We start from the raw sequence: 22863 nt of genomic DNA on the forward strand, positions 1-22863 counted from the left end.
TGACTGGTTGACCAGTCGACTGTCTGCCCTCTGGTGGTCAGTGCACATCATAGTGAGTGGTTGAGCAGCCTTAGCATATCATTAGCATATTACGCTTTGATTGGTTGAACGGATGACCGGACAACCAGACACTTAGCATATTAGGCTTTTATTATATAGGATTGCTCAAACGAGATGGCATTACAATGAGGTGAACTAACGCACTGTAGCAAACATCACCTTCTTAGGTTGTTACTCCAGGCAGCAGCAGTCATTCTGTAGTTGTGCAGCCGTAGAATACTTGAATTTAAAGTGTGAGACGTCTTGGGGGAACACAGAGTTGCAGTTATGAGCTTAAGACTCTGGTGCCTGCTGGCTTGGTTCAAACGCTAGAACCTTGGGTAAGTTTTGAATATCTATGAGGTTTAGTTTCTTCAGCTGTGAAATGAGGATGGCAAGGTCACACAGTACCTATGTCATAGGCTTTTGTGAGGATGAAATTAGTTAGAACAGTGGCTAACACATAGTAAGTGTACAGAGTATGCCACTAAGTAAGCACTTAAATGTCAGCTAAAACAATGACCTCTGTAACACCCTTATAGACTTACTGTTTATCTCTTCACATCTAGTTAGGACAGAAATAAACATTAAGAGATATTAAGTCATATCTGATATGAGTATATATGTATGTTTTATACATATATTTGTCAGATTGTTTTGTTATGGCTTCTGGTGGAACAGAATTTACATCATTATTTAATACTCCTTTCTACGTGTCTGATTTAAACCTCCCTCTTACTTTGGGTATAGGCAGCAGTGATGCTTGTAGCCACCCTCCCCCCACATTCTGACACTTCAGTCTTAGGACACACAGTTCATACCCATCATTCTGTAGATCTAGTAAATCTAGGTGTTTGTATTTTTTTTTAATAAAGTTTTTTCATTTTCTGAACCTTTCTGAAATCTTGATTTCATTTTACCTTTGTCTCTCACAATTGAATGAACAAATGAGGCTGGTGTGACCTGTGTTCTTGCTTAAAAGTGAACATCTTTCTTTAGTTACCCAATTTGTTAATATATCTTGAGTTTTAAAATTTCACATACCATAAATTTTTCTAAATGAGATGTCAAACTATGAGTTTTCTTCCTTTTCTATGCATGGTAATATTATACCAGAAGATGGTGCTCTAAGATTATCTGCTAAGGAATAATGTGACTTCTCAGTAACCCTTCACTTGAAATTCACAGAATTATGAGAAAGCTAGTGTTGCAAAGAACCTTAGAGATAATTTAGTGTAACACCATTATTCAGTTTTTTAAAATTTTCAAAATATAGCTATATAGTTCAAATCTATGATTATTTTTTACTTATTTAAATGTCATTCTTAAATACTTTAACAGTTTCTCCCATTCTTCTTTTATTTTTGTCTGTGGCATGTTCTAAACCAGCTGGAGATGTAGATATGGAAGTTGAAGTAATTTCTAAACTTTCAAACTTTAGCTTTCTTTTGTGTATTAATGATTATTTAATGAAGAAAAATATGAGGCATTGTACATTAATTTAGTAGGTACAGTTTGCTTCATACCTTCTTCTCTATGTTCTAAACAACCCTACTCTTGCTCAGTGAGGACAATACACATTTGCTTTGTTTTCAAATATTATTACATTTGTGATTGCTGGATGCTTCTACAAAATTTATTGAGTCTTTAATTCCTTTTTTATAATCTGTTTTCCAGGTTGCTTTTCAGGCTATATCTGTAGCAAACTTTACTTTGATTTTTCCTGGCACAGGTCTTAAATTTTAGAGCTCTGAATTATTTGTAATAACTTTTCAAACTGTTTCATACAGATCTGTGAATGCTATCCCATAGTTCTTACCCGCATGAAAAGAGAACACTTACTATGAGGTAGACATGATGGTGGTTTTTACATATTTGAGAGATGTATGTGACTGGGACTGACTGACTGACTCTCTCTCTCTCTCTCACACACACACACACACACACACCACACACACACACACACACACACACACACACACACCACACACACACACACCTTATGAGAACAGAATATCAATGAACATCTTACCAAAAGCGATAGAACTTTTCAGAGATTCGTGAAGTAACTAATTTGGAGTAACTAATTTTGGGGAATTGATGAGTTTCATTTTCTAGCATTGCTGGAATATAATATGAATAGCCACCTGTCAGTTTTATATTATAAGGTAGACTGATAATGGTAATGAGCCTATGTATTTTCAGAAGCATACATAATTCTAAAAGGGAAAGTAATTGATCTTAATATAATACATGTGCATTTTGGTAGTAGTTTTGCTAAATTTAGTAAATTAAAACTATGAGGTTGGTAAAACTAGGTATATACTTTTTCATATGGAAAATAATACGATAATTGATAAATAATAATACAAGAATAAACTGTTTTACATATACCTGTAAACCTACTTTTGCCAACCACTGTGTTTTTTAAATTATAAAACTAAATCTTTTTTAAAAAAATAGATCTTTTTATTGATTTTAAAGAGATAGAAACATCAGTGAGAGCGATCAACCGGTTGCTTCCTGCACACGCCCTACTGGGGATCAAGCCTGCAACCCAGGCATGTACCCTGAACTGGGAATTGAACCGTTACCTCCTGGTTCATGGGTTGATGCTCAACACTGAGCCACGCCGGCTGGGCTAAATCATGTTTATAAAAATTTAAACAATTCATTGTATATAGAGTCAAAAAACAAGTTCCCCCTTTGTACACCGCTTTCCCCCGTTTCATTTCTTTGCCAAAATGACAAACTTTGCAATGTACCATATTCTTCAGACTTTTTAAAAATGAAATTTGAAACTGATACACATGTATATTAACACTTATATGTAGGGTCCTATTATATATCTTCACTTTGCTTTTTTTGCTTAGTATAGATTAATTGCTTTTTCTCAGTACATGTAGTCTGTCACATTTTCAATGTGATTGTGGTATTGTGGAGAATAAATGATAGGGTTTTATTGAACTTGAAGTTATATGGCTGAAAAATATCTCATATATTTTAATTTGTGTGGGTAAAATCTTATTATAATTTTTAGTCATTTCTTTTTTCTCCTTTGTAATGGCTGTCCATATTCTTGGGCCATTTTTCTAATTCTGTTGACTTGATTTCTCATTGTTTTTTAATTGGTTGTCTTGAATATTCTAGTTATATCATCAGCAAATTATATTAGTGTTGTTTCTTGTCAAGTATTTTCCTAGTGGGATTTTTAAGTCATAAAGGTTTTTCCTTCTATGATCTTCACTCCACCCTCCCCCCTGCCAAGACTACACTGGGCCTTGTAGTATATCTTCCATTGATTTTTCTTTGAATAGGTGTGTGTGTGTGTGTGTGTGTGTGTGTGTGTGTGTGTGTGTTTAAATCTGTCTGTCTGTCAGTCTATATTTGAGTAGATTGAACCCAGTGTAGAGTTGAACATGGCCTGGTACAGTGGGCCCACCAGTCCCTGCCTGTTGAAGATTTGCTGGTCTTTATCCTCGTGCAGTTTATATTTTCCTTTTCAGATCCTAAGACTATTTTGTTAACCTGCTCAGTAACTTATTTCACAATAATTTTTTTCAATAAAATATTTTCTTATTTCCTTAAGTAAAATTAGTTTCGGTCATTTTCCAAATTATTTTGGGAGGGACTTTAGATTCCTTTATTACTGTGATTACTGCATTCTGACAAACTTCACACAAAGGTAAAACAATTTGAGCAGATCATATTTAGTTTAAATGTTTTTTGGGTTTTTTTCCCAGAAATTCTAGCTTTTCTTTCTCTTTCTTCAAGGATAGATTGTTTATACCTCCACTAAGTTTATATATATCCTAGAATAGCTTACAATGTTTTTCAAACTTTGGAGAAGGATCAAAAAAATTTTTTTTAACTTACAATCTGTCATGAGCCAATATTTTTCTAAAAATGATGTAAATAAGCCCGGCTGCTGTTGCTCAGTGGTTGAGTGTTGACCCATGAACCAGGAGGTCATGGTTGGATTCCCAATCAGGGCACATGCCTGTGTTGCAGGCTCAATCCCCAGTAGGGGGCATGCAGGAGGCAGCTGATCAATGATTCTCATCATTGATGTTTCTATCTCCTTCTCCCTCTTTCTGAAATCAATAAAAACATGTTTTTTAAAAAATGATATAAATAAGTTACTAAAATATAAATTAAATAGATATAATTCTGTTAAATTCTATAAAAGTTTCTAAACCTCACTTTTAATATCTGTACTTAGTCTTATAGAGGTCATAAAAAATTCACTGATTGCATGCTGCAAACTGCACTTTGAGAAATACTGGATTAAGTCTGGAGGGTTTAAGAGAGTCACATACTAGTAGGTATAAGAAGCTTACTATTCAACTCCATCCCTTCGCATTCCAGATTCTGTGGTCCAGAGCCCTCTTTCAAGTCTGTTGTTTCCTCAGGTATTTGACTTCATGTTTTAAAATAATGAGCTATGAGGCTGAAAGGCAACTGATGAAGTTCAGTATCTATTTTTGACTAGAGGCCCAGTGTACAAAAATTTGTGCACTCGGGGGGGGGGGCGTCCCCCAGCCCGGCCTGTGCCCTCTCGCAGTCTGGGACCCCTCGGGAGATAACGACCTGCTGGCTTAGACCTGCTTCCGGGTGGCAGAGGGCAGGCCCAATACCTAGGCGCAGCCCCTGGTCAGGCTCAGAGCAGGGCCGATTGGGGAGTTGGGGCTCCGCCCCGTCATGCACAGAGCAGGGCGGATCGGGAGGTTGCCATGCCACCCTCAGTCACGCTCAGAGTAGGGCCAATCAGGGAATTGGGGAGCTCCCCCCTATCAGGCACAGAGCAGGGCAGATAGGGAGGTTGTGGCCCCGTCCCCTGTCACACACAGAGCCGCAGGGCGATCAGGGGGTTTGGGCGCTGCCCCCAGTCACGCTGATCCCGGTGCCGGGAGCCTCACTGCTCCGCTGATCCCAGTGCTGGGAGGCATATTACCCTTTTACTATATAGGATAGAGGCCTGGTGCACGGGTGGGGGCCGGCTGGTTTGCCCTGAAGGGTGTCCTGGATCAGGGTGGGGGTTCCCACTGGGGTGCCTGGCCAGTCTGGGTGAGGAGCTGAGGGCTATTTTCCCGAAGCGAGTGACTAAAGCTTCCAACCGCTCCTTGTTTTCTTTTTTTTTTTTTTATTCTGGGCCAGCTTTAGCTCTGAGGCCTCGCAGCTGAAAACATCAAACATCGATACAATGTTGCTAAAGCTCTGCTGAATGAAAGCCAGTTTCTGGGATTTTGTTTATTTTCTTATTTGCAACATAGTACATAGTTGCTTAGAGTTGTAGCTCAGAGGCCGGAAAGTGAGGCGGGGAACGGAAAGTGAGGCGGGGAACGTTGGAGTCTGAAGTCACTGCAGCAAGCAAGCCTCATGTTTGCTTCCAGCTGCCTGGCTGCCGGCCGCCATCTTGGCTGACAGTTAATTTGCATATACTCACTGATTAGCCAATGAAAAGGGTAGCGGTCGTACACTAATTACCATGTTTCTCTTTTATTAGGGTAGATAATACCAATTTTGAATGATCTCTCTGAAATGCCAGTTACAAAAGATTAGCAATCAGTCTAAGAATAATAGCGATCATGGCAACAATAGTAATAGCTAACTGCATGTGTACCACGTGTCAGGTACTATTCCCAGTACTTTTAAATTATATAGTAACAGGTTTAATCCTCAACAACTCTATGACATAGACATAGACAGAGGTACTTTGTCTAGACATATGGCATAGGTACTAAAGTGCTCTGCATTTTCAGATGAGGTTATAGTTTATAGTCATAGGACTTAAACCATGTCCTGCTTTCCCTTTCCATATCCTTCCCAGCTTTATTAGTATTCTCAATTCTACATGCAGTTTCAGATAGCTTCTTTTGTTATCTTTCCCGCTCCAGCTGGGCAGCCTTACTCACATTAAGGTTTACATTGGCATCACTGGGTTTTGTAACAAAAGAAGTTGATATTTCTTCCTGATCTGTAATGATTGCTAAGGGAAGAATGGGGAACTGTTGTCATGTCACCATTTTGAGCCTGGAAGCTTGAGGACCTTTTTACTGTGTTTACCAACAGAATGATATGACAACTGTACGGATGCGATGGGGAGACATACTTATGCCATTGCTCAAGAAATACAAACTGAATATCACGTGGGGTGATCAAGATCTGTTGAATATCATATTTTTTCATAACCCAGGTAATCATTTAATTTCTTTAATCCTTTGCATTTGTAAAAAAAAATTACAGATATTATTTAGTTAAAATGAAATGCATTTATTTGATTTTGGCTTTATATTAATAATTGTTACTATTTATGTTAAAGACAGAGTAAAGCTTTTCTTGAATATTGATTTAGTAGGAGGAGATCCAAATGCCAAACATATTTTTTACTATTTTAAATTTTATTCTGTAAGGACTAGTTTTAAACTAAAATTTTTGCAAAATGTTAATTCTGTGGGATTAGGATTATTTGCTTAATTGTTTTGTCTTTCTGCACGTAGAAAGCCTTTTTGTTTTTCCCTGTCAATGGAATTATCGGCCAGATCATTGTATATATGGAAGCAATTGCCAAGAAGCAGAGGAAGAAGGAATCTTCATTCTTCATGGGAACAGAGGTGTTTACCATGATGATAAGCAGCCAGCATTTAGAGCTATTTATGAAGCACTGAGAAATGTAAGCATTTAAAAAAAATTTTATGTGGAAATACTTGCAAGCTTATGGAGAACTTGCAACAATAGTACGAAAAATTTCCATACCCTTTACGGAAGGATATGGATATGTTGTTAATATTTTACCCCATTTGCTTTATCATTGGTTCTCTTTATACATACATTGTTTGTTTTCTGAATCATTTGAATACATCATGTGCTTTTGTCCCTAAAAACTTACGTGTGTTTTCACTTAGAACAGTGGTTCTCAACCTTGGCTGCACATTAGAATCACCTGGGAATCTTTTTAAAATCCTGATTTCTGGGCCTCATCCTCCGGAAATTCTGTTTCTTTGTTACTAATGTTGTGGCCTCACCACATAACGAAGAAACAGAATTTCTGGAGGATGAGGCCCAGAAATAAGGATTTTAAGAAGATTCCCAGGTGATTCTAATGTGCAGCCAAGGTTGAGAACCACTGACTTAGAACAAGGATATTTTCTTATTACCGACTGACAGGACAAATGTCAAACTCAGGAAATAAAATATTGATAAAATACTTTAATCTACCATCCATGAGCTTTACTCTTCTTTGATCTAGAACAGGTTCTCAATCTTTTTTTGTCTATTATGGCATTGGCATCTTGGGAGGAATAGAGCCCCTTAATTCCTTATATTATTAGAGTGTTCTTCATATTGGCTTGCCTGATGTTTCTTTATGATTAGATTCAGGGTATGCCCTCCTGGTCAGAATACTATATAAGTGAAGTTGTGTTCTTCTCAGGGTGTCACATTCAGTCCCCTTTGTCTGCCTGCCTCTCATTGGTGACGTTGATTCTAACCACTCAGTCAAAATGTTGTTCAGTTTATGCACTGTATAGTTATTTTTCCTCTTGCAAGCACTTTTTGGGGAGACTCTTTAAAATCCTGCTCATCAAAATGTCCATAGTAAATTTAGTAGCCATTATTGGTTCTTGCTCAAGCCATTCTTTACTATGATAGTTACAAATTGGTCATTGTCCAACTCTGGCACTCCTTCTACATACAGCTTTTTGCCTGTTTATTGATCTTTACACACACTTAGTATGAAATTAGTATGTATTTTTCCCAATGATTTATAATGCGTTTTTCCCTTTTATTTATGTTGTTCCAAATTTGACTCTTGGGAATCCCTTTGGCTACCTCTTGTGCCCTTTTGACATATTCCCATCATTATTTTTAGTATCTCATTGTTTGTCCCAACAAATTATTCCAGGCTCATCTTGATAATACCTTCCCTACTGTAGCCCTGAAATTAACTATCTGACAAAGGAGCTCTGGTTCCTTTTGGTGGGCTCTGGGTGCTAGGTATCCTTATTGCTGCCAGGGTGTCTTCTTAGCCCTTTCAGTAACAGAGCTAGAAAATGTAAACCCACACACACTCACTTATGATCATACGCCCACACCAATGCCTCCAGCTCCATGCCCCCCAGCCCCCTCCTTGCTTTTTCGTACTCTATGTTTCTGTGTTTTATCTTCTTCTACATTTAGAATCCTGGCTCCTAACATAAAACATTTGTTAATTTAACTTAATCCTACAATACATGTAAAATAATTTGAAGAATGTTGTGTCTCTGCTTCCCTCTTCACAAGAAAAACAACCTGTTCAGGATTGTTTCCAGTCCTTTATCTTCCCTGCCCCTGCCCCGGACGAGGGTGTGTGCTCAATTACTGTGTTCAGAAGTTACTTGGATTAGTTATTTTATCCTCTCTTTCAAGTGAGTTTATTTTATTCATTTCAAATACAATTGAGTTCATTGTTTCAGTATGCTTTTAGTGTTAAGTTTCCCTCCTCATCCTTGTTGATTTAACTTTAATTCGATATGTGGAATATTAACATATTTCAAAAAGTACATTCCCCATCTCTTTCCCCCCACTCCGTCAGTTGCCAGTTTCATTATCTTCTGGTTTGTCCTTCCTGTACACATGAGCAGATGTGTGTATGTGTTATAATTCCCTTTACTAAACAAAAGATAGCATACCTTTTTTGTTTATATTTTTTGCTCTTTGCTTTTTTCATTAAAATATTCTGGAAATACATGTATTTATATATATCTTTCTCATTCTTTTTTTTATAGCTGTATAATATTCCATTTTGTATATGTACCAGAGTTTATTCAACTCACCTCTTGTGTTTGAATGTCTTGTTTTCCAACATTTTGAATGATAAATAATGCAGCCATGCATAACCGTGAGTTTCGAGTGGAAATACTCCCCCTCTCCTATTCCTGCCCCAGATAGTCTTTTCGCCCTCGTTTTTCTTGTTCTTACAGTCCCCTTTTGTGTAATTAAGGTGGTTTTACAAGGGAAGGTGATTATATTTCAAATGCCTCAAGGGTGGTGCATGGAACCAGGTCTGAATATGTTGGGGACCAAGTCTTGGGGCAAATCCAAATGACGGTTGAATTTATGATTTTGTTTAATGATCTGTATCACTCACTATGCATGCAGCTAGTTCACTGATACTTGGGGAGAAGTAAATGTGACTACTCATCTCATGTAGTTCTGCTGTCAGGCTAGACCAGGGGTGGGCAAACTTTTTGACTCGAGGGCCACAATGGGTTCTTAAACTGGACCGGAGGGCCGGAACAAAAGCATGGATGGAGTGTTTGTGTGAACTGATATAAATTCAAAGTAAACATCATTACATAAAAGGGTACAGTTTTTTTTTTTTCAGTTTTATTCATTTCAAACGGGCCGGATCCGGCCCACAGGCCGTAGTTTGCCCACGGCTGGGCTAGATTGTGCCTAATCTTATATGGATGTGAAGATAAGACATAAATGAATCATGGGAGTACTAGTTTGGCTTAGGTGTGGGCGCTGGATTCTAATTCTTATTAATTGCTGGTGACTGAGAACCTCTGGTCTAGTACAGCCTATCAATAGGAATGAGAAAAAAATACTTTAATCCACTGAGCTACACTCATTGGAGAATTATAAAATTTAGTGTTGATCATTTAATGCAGTATTCAGAAGTCAATATCGTATTTTAATGATGTTTTTACATGGATTGTCAAAAGGTGATAAAAATGAAAAAAAGGACTTTTGGAGGATCTGAGACTTTGCAGGATAGAAAAGAAATGCATACTTATAAAAATGTGATTTCTTTGTTTCCTTTGAGCATTAAAAATGCATTATTAAAGAATTAAATCTTTCTAATTTATTTGATCTTTTATGTTTTATAAATATAAATATGTACCTTTAAAATGTTGAGTTGGTTTTTAAACTGATTAACTACACTTGATTTTTAAAAAATCTTTTAAGATTATTTCAAATACTGAATTAATGATTTTATGTTTTTCAACTTAATGAAGTTAATCAACCCTTTATGGTGCTTTTGGTTAGTGTTTTATCTTCCCTTATCTATAATTCAGTGAGAAGTGTAATTTTTAAAAGAATTGCATTCAAAGGTATTTATGCAAGTTTTAGACAGACGCTTAGTCATAGCCATCGAATACAGTGAACAATATGAATTACAAAGAATGTGTATCATTTTAAAATTGTAAATGCATGGCTATATCTGCCAGCAAATCAATTTTTACAGTCCATACATATTTCTTAAATATTAGTTGTTGAGTGAATAAAAATATTAAGATTAAAAATTGCAAATTCAAAATGGGAACAAAGTATTTTATTGCTCTGTAAGGTATTTTCTGCTTAATGTATATCATCCTGAATTATTATATTTCTTGGTATTTCTGTGTTAACTTTGATTTACTTCACACACCCTGCTTATATTTGCATAACTATCTCAGCAAGAGAGTTGAGTACTTACTCCTACACTACCTTCTTCGCCATAGCCATGATTGTACCCAGCATTTGCTGGATTGAACTGCCATTCTGCCATATTTTAAAAACATGTCTTGTTCTTTGAAAATGCCTTGAGTTATTTAATTGTGGTCATCATAGCCTTGCTATTTGCTGCCTTTCAATCTGCAGTCTTATATACAGAGCATGACCTTCCTGAAAGTCCTTGTACTGAGTGGTGTGCCAATGACGAGGGAGGGAGTGATTAACTGTCAGGAGAGGTTTCTCAGAGGAGCTGACACTTGAACTGAGCTGTAAAGATGAGGACCAGGCAGAGAAGGGAAGTGAAGATGAGCCAGGCACAGCCTGCGGTGTGGAAAGAGGCCTGCAGTCAGGTTAGGCACATGTGGGAACACCTAGATGCCAGTTGTGTACTGCACAACTCTCCGGGCACTTCGCATTACGTGATGGAAGAATGCAGTGACTTCAGGCTATGTTCACATCGGAGGGATTTGGGGCTTTTGTTCGTTTCTCTCCGAGCTTGTGGTTGTCATCTCACAGTCCTTAGAATCCCGGGTATTCTCTGTCCCTGAGCACGTGAGAACTCCTGCCTTGGCTTGCCCTGCCTCCATTGTCCTTGCTGAGGAAAGCTCCCCCTGCTGCCCTAGTGATTACCATTACTTCCTCCTCCTCCAGATTGTGAGACCATAGTTCTGTTTATTTCACTGAAAATATTTGTTGAGGAAATGCTTTTGTGAGACTTTGCTTATTTTAAAATACGTTTTTATTGATTTTAGAGAGAGAGGGAGAGGGGAAGAGAGAGAAGCATTTATGTGAGAGAGAAACATCTATCGGTTGTCTCCCATACACACCCTGACTGCAGACTGAGCTGGCAACCTGGGCATGTGCCCCAACCAGAAATGGAACCAGCGACCTTTCAGTGCATGGGACAGTGCTCAACCAACTGAGCAACACTGGCCAGGGCGCTTTTTATGAGACTTTAAATGGAGGTTGTCAATATTAAATTGATTGAAGAAGTTATTTAGAATTAATTACATATTTATATTTGTCTTTTTATTTTCTTCCTCTAGTGTTCTTTTGAAGATGACCACATCCGTTCCTTATTAAAACCTTTAGAACTGGAATTGCAAAAGACAGTGCATACATACTGCGGGAAAATTTACAAAATATTTATCAAACGGCTAACCAAAAGCATCCAGGACCGCTATGATAGACCACCCAAGGAAAGGTGATTCTTGGAGACTACTGAGTCAAATGAATGAAACCAACAAAATGTTAGAGGAAATGTGAAGGAATAGTCTTGGATGAAGTGTTCAGGAAAGAATTATTCATCTTCAGAATAATTTCTTTTTCCTGAGGAAGTTGAATGAGCAATATACTCATTTAATGAAGAATAAATTAAAGTCTTGACTCCAATAAGAAGACATTTTTCATCTCTGACGTTTTATAATGTTATTTGCTGTCATTCCAGTATTGATGAAAATATTGAATTGTTTGTGGCCTATAGACTGGTTGACTGTTAAGCTCAAGTGAGTAGGAACAGTAGAAGGGGCGGGTGTATGAATGGAGAAGATGTACCTCATACACAGTAGGTTGCAAACTGAGTATAGCAATAATTTTGTCAGCACTAACCTCACTTTAAATACGTGAGAAAAACGTTTACAGGAGCAGAAAAGATTCTGTTTCTAAAGAAATGTGATGTAACCATTGACAATCCATGTGTGCCTTCATAGATTTCATCTCTGTTTTAAAATCTTTTTGTGACAATCATGTTTAAAGTTATTTTTAGATTACAAGTAAACTGCACGTTTAAGATGGCGCTGTATAAGAAAGAGGGAAAACAGTGAAAATTGTGTTTTAGTCTGTGTGTATGCTTGTGAAATATAGTATTTTCATGTGTATATTTTTAACTGTCTTGCCAAACTCAGATCTAAGATCGTTAAATATTTTGAAAATTTTTTTTTTTATCATTTTAAATGAAGAATTTCAGCTTTACTGGGCATTCTGGAAGCAGAAAAAGAAATGAAAATAAAATGAAAACCTAAATAGTATACCTATGTGATGGACCAAAATGCATTAAGCTCTGTACTTCTGTGAACAGTAATTTTAGTTACAACAGAGCAGGAGAAAGTGGTCATTTAACTTTTTTTCTTCTACCTCAAAATATATTTGCAAGATATATTTGAAGAAGCAAATATATAGAGCCTTAATTTAAGCAACTGTCATGGATGATTGGGTTTAAGAAAACCAGTACCTCTGACTACAGGAAAGTAGTTTGGGTCAATGTGAATAGCTTCCCTTTTTGAACATCACTTAAGACAGTTTTTTTTTTTTAATGTTGAAAATAGACTTCTCAGTGTTGTTGACCCCTTTCTAAGTTTGGAGGGTATATAGAAGGTTGTTGTTAACGGTCCCCAAATAAGACCATTGCCTGCCTGGCTGCATTAGACTCTTGGGGAGAGCTTGTTGAGAATGGATGCCGGGGCTTACCCTTTCTGGCCCACTGTGTCTAGGATTGGGGTCTGCAAACCTTTTTTTTTTAATGAAGAGATTTAAAAATTACACAGAAGTAGAGAGAATACAGTGGTGCTGTTTGTCCGGATCAAGCACTTAACAATATCTTGCCATATTTGCATCATCTATCCTTTTCCCTTTTTTCTAAAGTATCTTAAAGAAAATCCCAGACAGCATGTTATTTCAGCACCGTGAACAGTTCAGTAACTACAATGACAGAATACTTCCTCCATATTAAATGCATCTTAAGTCTTTAAGCAGATTCCTGATTGTCTCCAATGTTAGAATCAGGGCGCAAAAATAAGTCACATTATGATTCTATTTTTAATAAACACCTCAGGTGATTTTGATGTCAGCTAGTTTGGGAACCACTGGAAATCATTTTGCCAACTTGAAGGTTGAAATTAGGATATCATAATTCTTAGCATAGTTGGTGGATTATAATTGTGATTCTGAAATATTAGAGGAAGTACTTGGGTTATTGACAGCATATGAATTTATATTCTAAGCAAGTTCCTTAGGTTTAATTTCCTCAGTGAACAGAGAATCTCAGCCCCGTGGGCTCTGATATGATTGGGACCATGTAGAGTGTGGTCATAGTTGAATCCAGCTGCGCTGTATACTCTGGTCTCACACATGTGGCTTATTTACATTGCCACACATTCTACATTGTCCATCAGTTGGAAGATTCCTCACCTGGTTTATTCAGATCTGGCCTAATTGGGTCTTTTACCATAAATTGGTTTATGGTGAAAACTTTCCACTTATGGACTATTTTACCTAAAACTTGGAATATCACAGAAAGTCCATAAAAATATTAAAATGAGTTTTCTGACTTTAGGTAAGGTAACTTTTTCCTTGAGAATTCTCAAGAAATGCAGCTCTTAGCATTAATGAGGTTAAATTATAGGATAACTTAGAGAATATTACATTTCTTTTTATAAAATAGTATACCTATGCAGTTTATATAAATTACATTGTATATTTTTTGAGTCCATTTGTTAGAACAATTCTGACCTCAGAACTATCTCTGGGCTACAGTATTACCAAAGTGGATTGACTAAAATATAGTCGCACTTCATTTGTATGAAGTAGTTATCTTAAAAGAATATGGAAAACTTTTAGAAATATATATTGTGATACATTTTAAGAAAATACAGCCCTGGCTGGTTTGGCTCAGTGGATAGAGCGTCGGCCTGAAGACGGAAAGGTCTCAGGTTCGATTCCAGTCAAGGGCATATGCCCGGTTTGCGGGCTCAATCCCTAGTAGGGGGCGTGCGGGAGTGATTCTCTCTCATGGATGTTTCTAGCCCTCTCCCTTCCTATCTGAAATCAATAAAAATATATTTTAAAAAAGAAAAAAATACATACGACCCCCCTTCCCCCCCCATGAAGAATAGTTTAGAATGTATTAGGTAACCTAGTTACTTTTGGATGCTTTAGAACAGGGGTCCTCAAACTTCTTAAACAGGGGGCCAGTTCACTGTCCCTCAGACCATTGGAGGGCCGGACTATAGTTTAAAAAAAACTATGAACAAATTCCTATGCACACTGCACATATCTTATTTTGAAGTAAAAAAACAAAACGGGAACAAATACAATATTTGTATTTGCATGTGGCCCGCGGGCCGTAGTTTGAGGACCCCTGCTTTAGAGCCTGAAGTAATATTACTGCTTACTGCTGCTCTCTCATCTTACCTCCAGTCAGATGTTAGTGGTGTAATGTGAAGAAAATCAGACTGTGAACTAGGTCTGTATTCTCTTCCTGGTTAAGGGACTCCAGGTTAATTGTTTAACCTTCTCTGTGCCTTGGGTTTGCAAGTAATGAATATGCCCTTCCAACCTCATGAGACCCAGCAGTCATGAGTTAGGAAGTTTTGAGACTCAAGAGAGAATGGATTTGAAAATGTTCTGCATGGCCTCTGTCATGCACGTCCATCAGCGTTGCTGTGGAAGGTCTGCTTTCCCTGTCGTCCCCTTCGGCTGAATGTTTTCTGACATGCATGGCATCTCCAGTATTAATTTGCTTATATGAGGTAAGGAAGAGTTTTTAAGGAAGAGAAAGCAGAGAAAAGAATAATATAAGTGAATGACCAAAAAAAGAAGGAAAAGAGAGGAAGTGAGAAAAGGAAGGAAAGATGGGAATGAGAGTGAGAATGGCAAAAGGTAGAGTAAGAAAAGATGGAATGAGAGTGGGAGAATCGAGGTGGAGTGATGGAGAGAAATGGTGTGGAAACAGTCACTGGCGGAGTTGTAGCCCCCACCCTGTGCCTCTGCCCGCCGCCTTCCTCCAGTGCAGTGCTGGGCCCTCGGGGTCGGGGTGCTGGCTTCATGGAGCAGGCAGCACAGCTCCCTTGTTTGATTTGTTGATGCTAGAGTTGTTTCCCAGTCACTACTCACTTATTTAGAGCTAATGATTGAACATTATTTTCATTATTATTATTTTCTGGATTCCAGTTTATGAGGTAGGGCCAGTGGAAACACAATGACAAGCATCTTCCCTTAGCATTGTCCTTTTAGTCATCCTGAATATTGGCTTACGCAAGACCACCACACAGAGTCACCGGAGAGGTTAGGGTGGAGGGATGGTTTCATAGGTGTGAAGGGGCCCAGGAACTTTCTGCATCATTTTTCCAAGATGATGCTGATAGGAAGCCAGGTTTGGGAATCATCGCCCTCCCTTGAGTGGCAGCTTAAATAATCAACATCTGTTGACTCAATAGCATATTTTCAGTTGAACTGGTATGAATGGATTCAAGAGAACGGGAGATAGCAGAAATACATGAAAGGGAAAGACCTTAAGAGAGTACTCGCTGTCTTTTTCCGCAGTCTATATTGTAGGTAATATGGTCGTGCTGATCGTCCTTAGTCGTAGTCAGAACCTCTTTGAGGTGTTTAGAATGACTATTGATCTGTTTTTTTAAAAATAGCTTTTTTGGTTCCTTAGAGTAAATTAAGAAAAGTAGGGGAGCAATATGTTAAGTGTGGGGTCAGTTATCCATTTATTAAATGTAATTTCAAGTGTCTTAAAACAACCGCCTTTTAATATTTAATAAAAGTAGATTAAAGAATGATTTGTATGTAACAGTTATCTTCTTATACATTGCCAAAGCAACCTTTTTTTTGCCTGTTAAATTCTGGCCGAACTGTTCTGATGTTTATTGTTTCTTAATTCATTGAACATGAAACTAGATTTTTTAAAACTAAGTTATAATGTTACATAAACTTAAGACAACTCTAAAAGGTGGTACAAGAATGTTCTTTTGTAAAACTGAAAAGGAATATGATGTTAAATCAACTATCTAGCAATAGAATCATGAGGAGAACATGAAATAGCATATTGGACTAGGCAGTTTGAAGTTGATTATAAATCAATGTCACACTCATTTTTAAATGGAAAATATGTATCGTCACCTCATCTATCAACAATTCCAAGTGTCTAATGGGATTTATTTCTTTAGAATTATCTGTAGTCTGAGTTTTAAAACAGCCATTGAAAATATATGAAGAAAAATGAAAAATTCTCTCACTACTAATTCTGTGAGTGTTATTTGGAGGATCTGTGGTCAGACATTTTGATATCAAACTTAACTGCTGTGGAGCCATTGATTATGTTTAGTATATGTACAGTCTGAATATGTGAGCATATTCACGCACCCAACACCATAGCAACTGCGTGTAAAAATTGAACACAATGCAACCGTGTACGTTGCGTAAAAAGTAAATTGACTTTGACTATGATGGAAAATAGCTATTTTCAACTTTTGTATAAAATCTCTTCAGGGAATATTGGAATGTGCTAAAATAATTCAGGGCTTGTAGTATAGCTGTAGAATACATCGTTTATTCAAAACTTAGCAGAACACACATGCTTCGTATTCGTTATTTGAGAGCTGGACCAATGGTTTTTGATGGGTGCTATAAGAGAAGATCTATGAAGGAGATGGTTTGCACCTGTTCCCAAAATCAAACACTGGGAAAGGTTGCAGATGTTTCCATTTTTTACAAGCATTTTGCATAAATGTTTTAATTATTTGAGTAGAATGTTTGTAAAGCTGCAGAAGGCCTCTGGTGTACTGTGATATGCAGAGATTACCACCCTTAAACTGCTTTTTACCTTAAAATATTGTGGTTTTAGAATAATTTGGATGTCTTCCTCCAAGTATTTTATGTATCTTGACATTTATTAAAGGGGAATATAAGATTATAGATGCCACTATTACCTGAGAATAGTGGAAAGTTGCTTCGGTTTGTTTTGGGTGAGTTCAACTCATCTTTTTGTTGAGAAACAGTTGCTGTTATTAAAAAAACCCCATCTCAATAAATGTTTAATTTCTCCAAATGATGTGTCTGAGTTATTCTAGAAATCATAAACAGCTTTGGAATGTTTAGGGTTAGGATGCTTGATAACTCGGAGTCCAGTAGCTCTATCCTAAGAGATAGATTTTCCTCAAGTGCTTCGTACTGTAGAATAACTTATAAAGGCCGTGAGTTCCTTATGGTTGACCGCAAAATGACATGATAAAAAGAGAGTTGGGCCTAAGAAACAAGTTGAAGATCAGAAGGATGCCATTAAAAAGCTGATAAATTAGGACCAGAAAAGATAATTGAAAATTAAATTGTTGACATAGAAAGGTTTGGCACAGTAAGTTAGGTGCCACTCACCAGGGGCAGAATAATCCCAACATATTTCTTTTTTTTTTTTTCCCCCCCCAACATATTTCTAAATGCTTAACCATGAGGCTGGATGAAGAATTTCCGTCAGGCCTAACTTCCCTTGAAAGAATTAGCTTTCAGAACTCTCTCAGGTTAATCCTGCAATTCCTCAGCAAAGTGTGTAAGTATATAAGGAAAAGGGAAAATAAAGGAATGGGGGAAAGGCATAGAAGAATAAAAACACACCAAAAGAAAATGTACTATTGGAAAAAGTAAAATCAAGATCCAAAGTTTAAAATGGGACAAAGTAATATTTTTATTTTGTTATTTTTATTTTTTGTCTTCATATCCTTGTCAATAGGGGAAACTGTCACCTCCCACCTTTTATTGTTTTGAATTTAATGGGGGAAGGGTGAATGGTGTCTTCTTGTCTTTTTTCTAAAGGGTAGGAATTTGCCACATGTTTACTGGTCCTTTGCTTTCCTTGTTTTTTTGAAGCAGTCTGTCTTTCAGAAGGCATCCTTCACATTGGCATGGTCTGATCACGTGTTCTTAGTGAGCAAAAGCATGAAAGCGTTTCCACATTTCAAGTTAAGCAGGAATTCCCCAAATGATTAGAATTAGAAAGTCCTATCTTCTGGGCAACCTGCTATATTTTAATGCCTTGGTAATAAAACAGAACTGGACCATATTCTTCAGGTTGTGGAGGGTTTCTGACCATTCCACGGAACCTATCTGAGGTATGGTCGTAAGGAGCAAACGTTTGGCTTTATTGGCATTTTCTTTCAGGGTCTTTAAAACCTGGCCCACTGAAACCACTTTTTTGTGTGCTCCTTCCAGCAATCCTAATCTGTTGCCATAAACACTTGCATAGCAAAGTCCAGCCTCCTTGGCAAGAACCACCTCTGGAACTGTGGTCATATTGATAATATCCACCCCCCCAACCCCCCCTCTGCCCCCCCCCCCCCCCCCCCCCCCGCCCCACACACGGTACAAAACATGAAGCTTTCTGTCTATGAGCTAAAACAAAGTCCTTCAATTGTGAGCACTGTCCCTTTGGAGTGGTACCAGAATCCTAGCTTCTTAACAGTCACTATGAGGACCTCTCTGGTTTGGGGGCAGAATGGCTCAGCCACTGGGATATGGCACACTCCTCTGGCACTGGAGTGACTCCCATCATAGAAGGTCTGAGGCCTCATGGTGGTCCTGTTGATGAACTTGTCAATAATGACAATATCACCCACCTGAATCTCTTCCCTCTAGGAACCAAAAGCTGTGGTCTCTATGACAGGAGTACAACCCTCCTCCTCCAGAACCCAGATGTTCCCCCGATAGTTGACTTTTGAAGGCCCCATACCTTGCAAGGAGGACGCCATCAGCATTCTGTCTTCCCCAAAATTAAGGCATCAGAAGGCTTGCCAAACGAAGCATCCACGTATTTATTGGTTCTTCCTTCTAAGATTTCTGGATCATCCAGGCCTGTTGCACCAATGATTCCAATCTTCATAGCTGTAGGGGGTGGCACCTGAGGCCATATCTGCACCAGGAGGAGGTGCTGAGTGGGCACGGGGGCAGAGAAGCAGAGCCCATAGTACCGTAGTTTTCCATGCATACGATGCTATTTTTTTCTAAAATCGTTAGACTGAAAATCCAATGGGCATCTTACACATGGAAGTCAGCTGAGGAGGGAACCCTGTGAGTGCGTAGCTGCCCATACCTTGTCAAACAGGCTTCCTCCAATCACAAGCCTTATTGTTACTGACGTCAGCTGGTGAGTAATTAGAAGTGGAGGTGGAAAGTGCACAGATGCAATAGGGACCTGAGTGTTCTGAGCCCATAAAGAGGTCAAAAAATATAGATAAATACTGGTAAGCGATTGTCTTACTCTGCAACATTCAAACTGAATGTAATCAGCTATGCAAAAGAGCATGGAAATAGAGCTGCAGAGAGGCAATTTGGACCTCCTCCCACTGAGTGTATGATCAGACAGTAGAGAAAACAGGAAGAACAACTCCTTAAGATGCCAAAAAAGAAGATAGGCCTTAAGAGGAAAACCAGCAAAATGTTTAAAATTTTGATTTCTTAATTTTGGGTTGGAAAACTGGGGGGCATCTTATATGGGGGCATCTTATACATGGAAAAATACGGTAATATTTTAAATAATTTTGTACAGTAATCTACCAAAATACACAATAATTCTTATATATCAAACATATAAGTTTACGTATAGCAAAATCTCCCAGAAAATAGGATATTGTTAAAGCCACCATCATTTTGTCAATCTTGAATAAACTTCTTTCTGAATTTGCACATCAAGACCAAAAATAAACATGTATTCAGAGGATTTGAACAATGCAATAAATAAGTACCATGTTTTATATCCATATTTATAGAATTTAGTAACCTGCAAAGAAAACCTTCATAAACTTGTGTATTAGGTAAGATTACCTAGGATGAGAATTGACTACAAGTGACAGAAGTCCAAAATAATGGTGACTTAAAGATAGAAGCTCATTTCTCTATCACATCAATGTGGTTGTCAAGTCTAATTTGGAGTTTCCACTGTGCTCAGGGACTCAATCTCTCTCTTGCCTGCTCCTTTGTCATCTCCAGTAAAAGGCTTCTACCAGTGGTACAAGAATGTATTTCTGCTTCCACTTAGCATGTCTACTTTCAGATAGCAGGGAGGAAGAAATGGAAGGGAAAGAGCCTGTCTCCAGCTTTCATACCATTTTTGGGGAGTATCACAGATTACATTCCTTTGGCTCAAAACCTAGTCATGGACTCTCTAGCTGCAATGGAGGTTGGGATATCTTTACATGTTCTTCATATGGGCCCAGATAAAATTTGTCATGTCAACTGCTGCTGCTGAAGAAGAAAAGAATATATATTAAGGGAAAACAATCACTTAGACACTTTTCACATCTGAAAATGTTTTAGTCTGTATTTGCCCTATTGAATAATTTGGCTGTTTATAGACTCTGAGCAATTTGTTTTTTCAAATTTTCAAAACATTGGTTTATTGTTTTTTTTAACTTTCTATATTGTTTGTATTAGGTTTCTCTGGGTGCGGGGGAGGGGGGTTTATATTTATATCTATAAGGAATTGGTTTATGCAATTATGGAGGCTGAATAGTCCTATGATCAGTTGCCCACAAGCTGGAGACCCAGGAAACTGGTGCTGTAAGTCACTCCAAGTCCAAAGGCCTGAGAACAAGTGGAAATGATGGTGTAAATCCCAATCTAAAATGAAATCAGTATCTCAAAGCAATACTTGCGTTCCCATGTTCTTTGCAGCATTATTCACAGTAGCTAAGATATGGAAACAGCTTAAGTGTCTGTGGATGGATGAATGGATAAAGGAGCTGAATATATATATATATATATATATATATATATATATATATTCTATAATAATAAAAGCATAATATGCTAATTAGACCAGACGACCTTCTGGATGAAGCCAGGGCTGTGAGGGAAGCCTGGGTCCCAGGTGCCAGAGGGAAGCCAGTGCCGGCAGCTAGGGGAAGGAAGGCCTACTCTTGCATGAATTTCGTGCATCGGGCCTCTAGTATATATATATATAGTGGAATATTATTGAGTCTTGTAAAAAGAAGGAAATCTTGCCATTTATGACCACATGGAAAAGTCACCGAAATACAAATACTGCATGATCTCATTTATATGTGGGATCTAAAAATGTTTAACTTACAAAAGCATAGAATAGAATGGTGGTTACCAGAGGCTAGAGGAAATGGAGAGATGTTGGTTAGAAAGTACAAAATTCTAGTTTATAAGTAGAGTAATTTCACCCTGGACGGGCAGCTTAGTTGATTAGAGCATTGTCCCAATACACCAAGGCTGCAGATTCCATACCCAGTCAGGGCACATACAAGAACCAACCAATAAATGCATAAATAAGTGGAACAACAAGTCAGTGTTTCTCAAGTCAAAAATAAAAATTAAAAAAGTAAATTCTGTAGGTCTAATGTACAGCTTGATGACTATAATTAGAAATACTGTATACTTGAAATTTGCTAAGAGAGTAGATCTGAAGTGTTCTTACTACACACACAAAATGGTAACTGTGAGCTAATGGGTTTGTTAGCTTGATTGTGGTAACCATTTCACAATGTATATGTGTATCAAAACATCATGTTGTATACATTAAATATATACAATTATATCTCAGTAAAGCTGGGGGCAAAAAATCCCAGTCCATGTGCAGAAGGTAAGATGAGATGTTCCAACTCAAGCAATAAGGCGGGGATAAAAAGGCAAATTCCTTCTTCCTCCACTTTTTTATTTTTCTAATTTTGTTTTATTGCTTAAAGTATTACAAAGAGTATTATATATGTCTCCTTTTGTTTTTCTCCTTCACTTTCCCCCGGCCTCCCCTACCCCCCAGTGTCTTGTGTCCATTGGTTATGCTTATATGCATGCATACAAGTCTTTCGGTTGATCTCTTACGCTCCCCCCAAACCCCCGCCCAGCAGCCTTCCCCGGCCTTCCCACTGTAGTTTGACAGTCTGTTCGATGCTGCACTGCCTCTGTATCTATTTTTGTTCATCAGTTTATAATGGTCTTTATTATCCATAAATGAGTGAGATCATGTGGTATTTTTCCTCCACCTTTTGTTCTATTCAGGACCTCCGTGGCTTGGATGATGCACATTGACATTGGGGAGGGCAGTCTACTGAGTCCAATTGAAGTGCTAATCTCATCCAGAAGCACTCTCACAGACACACCTGGCAAAAATGTTTAATCTTGGAGACCCCTTGGCCCAGTAACTGTGTACATACACCGTTAACCATCACGTTGTTGTTGAGATAGCTGATGGAACTCTGATTCTTGAGCTCTTGTGTGTGGCCTGATTTTCTTTCCTGAATCTGATCTCTTTTTTTCCTGGGGTTCTTTTTGTTTCATTCTGCTGGGGAAGCCGTGGAGTTCTGGAAATTCCTGGTGATGCACTTCAGTGTGAGCCTTTTTCCCTTCAGTGTGCTGGGTACTTAAATATTTTGATTTGGACCTTTGGTACTTCATTCCTTGAAGGAAATTGTCTTGAGTATTTTCTTTGTGACTTCTGTCTTTTTTTTGAAACACCCATTTTTTCAGCTATTGTATGGCCTGGTTGGGTTCCCTAATAATCTGGTCCTTTTTCTCTTATTTTTTATGTCTAACTCATCTTCCACACTTCTA

At 37.9% G+C, this 22863-nt stretch overlaps 1 protein-coding gene and 1 pseudogene across 2 annotated transcripts in view; one reads left to right on the forward strand and one right to left on the reverse strand.

Annotated features, from left to right (window-relative positions):
- Positions 1–17350, forward strand: part of GXYLT1 (glucoside xylosyltransferase 1) — a 44754-nt gene extending 27404 nt beyond the window's left edge. For both annotated transcript variants that reach the window (XM_070410416.1, XM_070410417.1), the window contains 3 exons: positions 6112–6235; positions 6540–6712; positions 11565–17350. In XM_070410416.1, the coding sequence (XP_070266517.1) occupies positions 6112–6235; positions 6540–6712; positions 11565–11726 (459 nt within the window). In that variant the 3' untranslated portion in view covers positions 11727–17350. The remainder of the gene's footprint in view (positions 1–6111; positions 6236–6539; positions 6713–11564) is intronic.
- Positions 17351–18320: 970 nt separating this feature from the next.
- LOC139005583 (S-methyl-5'-thioadenosine phosphorylase-like) lies at positions 18321–19199 on the reverse strand (annotated as a pseudogene).
- Between the last annotated feature and the right edge of the window lie 3664 nt (positions 19200–22863).

The sequence above is a fragment of the Myotis yumanensis genome, unplaced genomic scaffold (genome assembly GCF_028538775.1).
Source record: "Myotis yumanensis isolate MYYU_CA2020_CCGP unplaced genomic scaffold, mMyoYum1.0.hap1 SCAF_3, whole genome shotgun sequence".
Taxonomy (NCBI): Eukaryota; Metazoa; Chordata; class Mammalia; order Chiroptera; family Vespertilionidae; genus Myotis; species Myotis yumanensis.